The sequence below is a fragment of the Perca flavescens genome, chromosome 13 (assembly GCF_004354835.1).
Source record: "Perca flavescens isolate YP-PL-M2 chromosome 13, PFLA_1.0, whole genome shotgun sequence".
Lineage (NCBI taxonomy): Eukaryota > Metazoa > Chordata > Actinopteri > Perciformes > Percidae > Perca > Perca flavescens.
The window spans coordinates 5,786,017-5,789,486 of NC_041343.1; the positions used below are offsets into that span (position 1 = coordinate 5,786,017).

The 3,470-nt window shown below is 47.0% G+C and overlaps 1 protein-coding gene across 1 annotated transcript; it reads left to right on the plus strand.

Annotated features, from left to right (window-relative positions):
• The first annotated feature begins 2,065 nt into the window (after positions 1-2,065).
• bhlha9 (basic helix-loop-helix family, member a9) lies at positions 2,066-3,198 on the plus strand. The gene has a single exon (XM_028595849.1). The coding sequence runs from the start codon at positions 2,326-2,328 to the stop codon at positions 3,196-3,198; it is 873 nt and encodes a 290-aa protein (XP_028451650.1). The 5' UTR covers positions 2,066-2,325.
• The last annotated feature ends 272 nt before the right edge of the window (positions 3,199-3,470 follow it).

The window sequence follows — 3,470 nt, forward strand, 5'->3', positions numbered from 1 at the left end:
TTGGCGTCTCAGAGCTGCAACACATACAATAAAAAGAAGAGAGCAGGAAGAAAGCAATGCTTCTCAACGACCCCCAGTTCACTGTCTGAGGGCCTTCCCTTTGGTTACCTGACCTGTTGCACTTGGCCAGAAGCCTCGCTACACTTCAGTGCAATCACCTGTCACTGTCCACCACAGTCCACCCATTTAGATCTTTCTCTTTAGACCACTGTTTTTTTGTCAAGTAATTGCAAACAAAATTTCCATTCTGTATCTAGGCTTTTGTACTTAATGGGTCATTTTGGTTTTTTTCAACCTGGACCCTATTTTCCTGTTATTGTGTGAATGTGACTGATAGGAAGAAACAATCTTTGAAATTGGTCCAGTATTAAGCGTGAATGCACAGACGAGGTTGCAAGGGTTACATGCAAATGTGCATCGTCAATTGGTCCACTATAAGTGCTTTTAATTTTTTCCCGCTGACAGGCTCAGATTAATATTCCAAGTGTCTGACAACATTATGGAAAGGATCCCTACAGAGAGAGACCTTTAAAACCTCTTTGAGACCTTTCTGTTTAACCAGAAACCGCTCTGAAGTTGCTCCCACCAGACTCTATTTAAGAAAGCAATACTTTTAGCGTGTATAGAGCCTACATATTTTCACAGGTAAAACGGTAAACTATGTGTTTATTTCAACCAAAACTTGTTGAAGTTGTGATGGTTGGAAAAGTGTAAAGATGACCCAAAATTGCTTTCCATAGTTGTATTTTGTTTCGATCGACTTTAAATGAAGTGTATTTTGCGATGCAAAAATTCCTGTTTATTTACATGGAGTTTGGTGGCTTTAGCGAACGCAATTTCGTGGATGTTTTTAAGTTTAAAAACAGGATGTTACTCTTTAAGAGAAAGGTCAACCTCCTTAGAAATCCTTTCCATAATGTTGTCAGACACTTAGAATATTAATCTGAGCCTGTCGGTGGCAAAACGAGCACTTTTGTGAACGTAAATAGAAGCTGCACAATTGCCCTATTAACTTAACACTGTAGCTTGTTTTGCTGACTTAATAGCTACCGGACCAATGTCAAAGATTGTTGTTCCCATCAGTCACTTAGACACAAAAATATAGGAAAATAAACAAAGTTACCCTTTAACCATTAATACAAAACAATATACTTACAATACACAATATATTTTAGTATTGCAATGGTCTAAATTTGATCAAAATGTACCACATCTTCACTAGCAAACTGTTGTGAAAGATCAATAGCCTAACCAGCAGCAATTGCAGGTTCTAATTGTGAAATATTTGCCCTTGTTTTTCCCTCTCTCTTTGAAGTCCAGGGCTTGCTCCGCTCTTGTCCTCGGGTGCTACTCGGGCCTGATTTATGGGGATGGGTTCCAGTGACGCTACCCTAAATTACATGGCCCTTAAACCTGGGCAGAGAGAGAGACAGGGAGAGAATGGCGACTCTAGAGACAACTAATTGCTAGGACAAATCTAACCTATGCTAGATAAGAAGGTTCCTCTCTTCCCAGACCTGAGAAAAGAGGAAACGTGTATAACAGATTAGGCCACTTGGATAAATGTGTAATTTGTCATAATTGTCCCTAAGACTAACACTTGTGGAACACCTATTTAGATGAATATCCATATAGTGGTAAAAAATATAGGCAGGCGCGGTACTGTGCAGATAATGATACAGTGTTGCTCTTTGTAATGACAGAAATTGGATCAAGTGACTAGCAGTAACTTAGCTTTTCAAAACTCTACAGCTTCATGGAAAGACTTAAGGAAAAATACACGCAACTGGAGTCGAAAACAGTGGAATCAAATCCTCTGTAAAGGTGTTAAAGGAAGTGTGAAGTTAATTGCTACCCAAATAATTAGTATGTTTTGCGTATGTTTTGCACTGACGTGAAGTGTTGAAACTCTGCAGTAAGATCCTGGAAGGGATGTGAGGGAGAGTCAGAGTGGGAGGAGGAGGTGACAGTGCCATTTGCCTGGAGGGCACCCATAAAAAGAGAGAGAGAGAGAGAGAGAGAGAGAGAGAGAGAGAGAGAGAGAGAGAGAGAGAACCATTTTTCACAGGTGACTGGGCCATGTGACTAGAAAAGCTTTAAAAAGCAGGCCAACCTGTCCTGTCGAGGTATGAGTAATCACAAGGCACCGGAGGAGTCAGAGGAGGAGAATACCTGGGCTGTCGGCACAGCAGCAAACACCGACAGCCCCACTAAACAAGCCGAGCAGCGCCCAGGGAACTTCGCCGTGTCAAGTCGTCTGCAAACACAGCGTTCCAGGCAGGAAGCTTCTACTCGCGCTCGTCCAGCGTCCAGGGTATTGGCACAATGAGCTGCAGCAGTGTTGCAGAATCAGAGTTCTCGGAGGAAGAGCTGGAGCTGGGCGCGCTGGACCGAGGCGAGGACGACGGAAGTCCCAAGGCATCCTTCGAAGACAGCGAGAGCTCAACCAGCACCCCGAGCGACCCCGAGGAAGGCCAGACCAAGAAGCGCAATCGACCCGTCCGCTCAAAAGCTCGAAGGATGGCCGCCAACGTCCGGGAGCGGAAACGCATCATGGACTACAACCAGGCCTTCAATGCCCTGCGCGTTACCCTGAACCATGACCTCAGCGGCAAACGGCTCTCCAAGATCGCCACGCTGCAGAGGGCCATCAACCGCATCTCTGCTCTCTCAGTGTTCCTGAGCTCCAACCCCCCCGGCAAGCCCTGCACCCACCGGGAGTGCAACAGGTCATCGGTGGGGCCAGCTGCGGTGGGAGCGTCTCGACTCGAGCAGCCCAGGGTCACGCTTCCTCGCATGGAGCATCAGAGCTACGTCCCCTGGCACGCGTCCATCTCTCACCAGATGCAGCCACAACAAGGGCCTCATGTGCACCGGCTGCCCACGGAGCCACACGTCTACATGGATAACACCGCGTCATCATGCCCCCCGTCGCCACACTACCCTTGTTATCCCACTGAGGGACAGCTTTACGCCTCGTACGGACACTGCGGCAGCCCCCACGACCATCCGCCCAGCCCCCTGCGATACCCTCAGGTGGGTGAGGGGTTGGGCTACCAGCCGGGGATGTGGGCCCCCTGCAATCAGAAATACATGGACCCTTTCGTGGAGCCTTCTCCAGCTCTGGGGCTTCCCTGGCAGGTGAGCTACCTGCAGGAGCCGGAGCACAGCCTCTGTCTGGGCTCTGACATACTGTAACGGGCGACACCCACCACTGGGAGCCCCCGAAGACTGCTCATAGCACCACTGGACTGATGATTGACCTCAGGGAGAAAAGGTTTTGGTGTTTCTGCTGTTGCAATCAACTGAGTATTACAGTCACACTCTCTTATTTTAGAGCAGTCATCGTAACGCAATAACAGATATAAATACAAGTGCAATGGCAGTCAAGACTGCAGAATGTTGTGTATATATAAGGAAATGTATTTTGATCTGGCCTTTAAAAATGTTAAATATAAAGAATGTGTCCG

Excerpts from the sequence above, each read along its gene's own strand:
- bhlha9 (XM_028595849.1), top strand. The coding sequence starts at position 2,326 with ATGAGCTGCAGCAGTGTTGCAGAATCAGAGTTCTCGGAGGAAGAGCTG.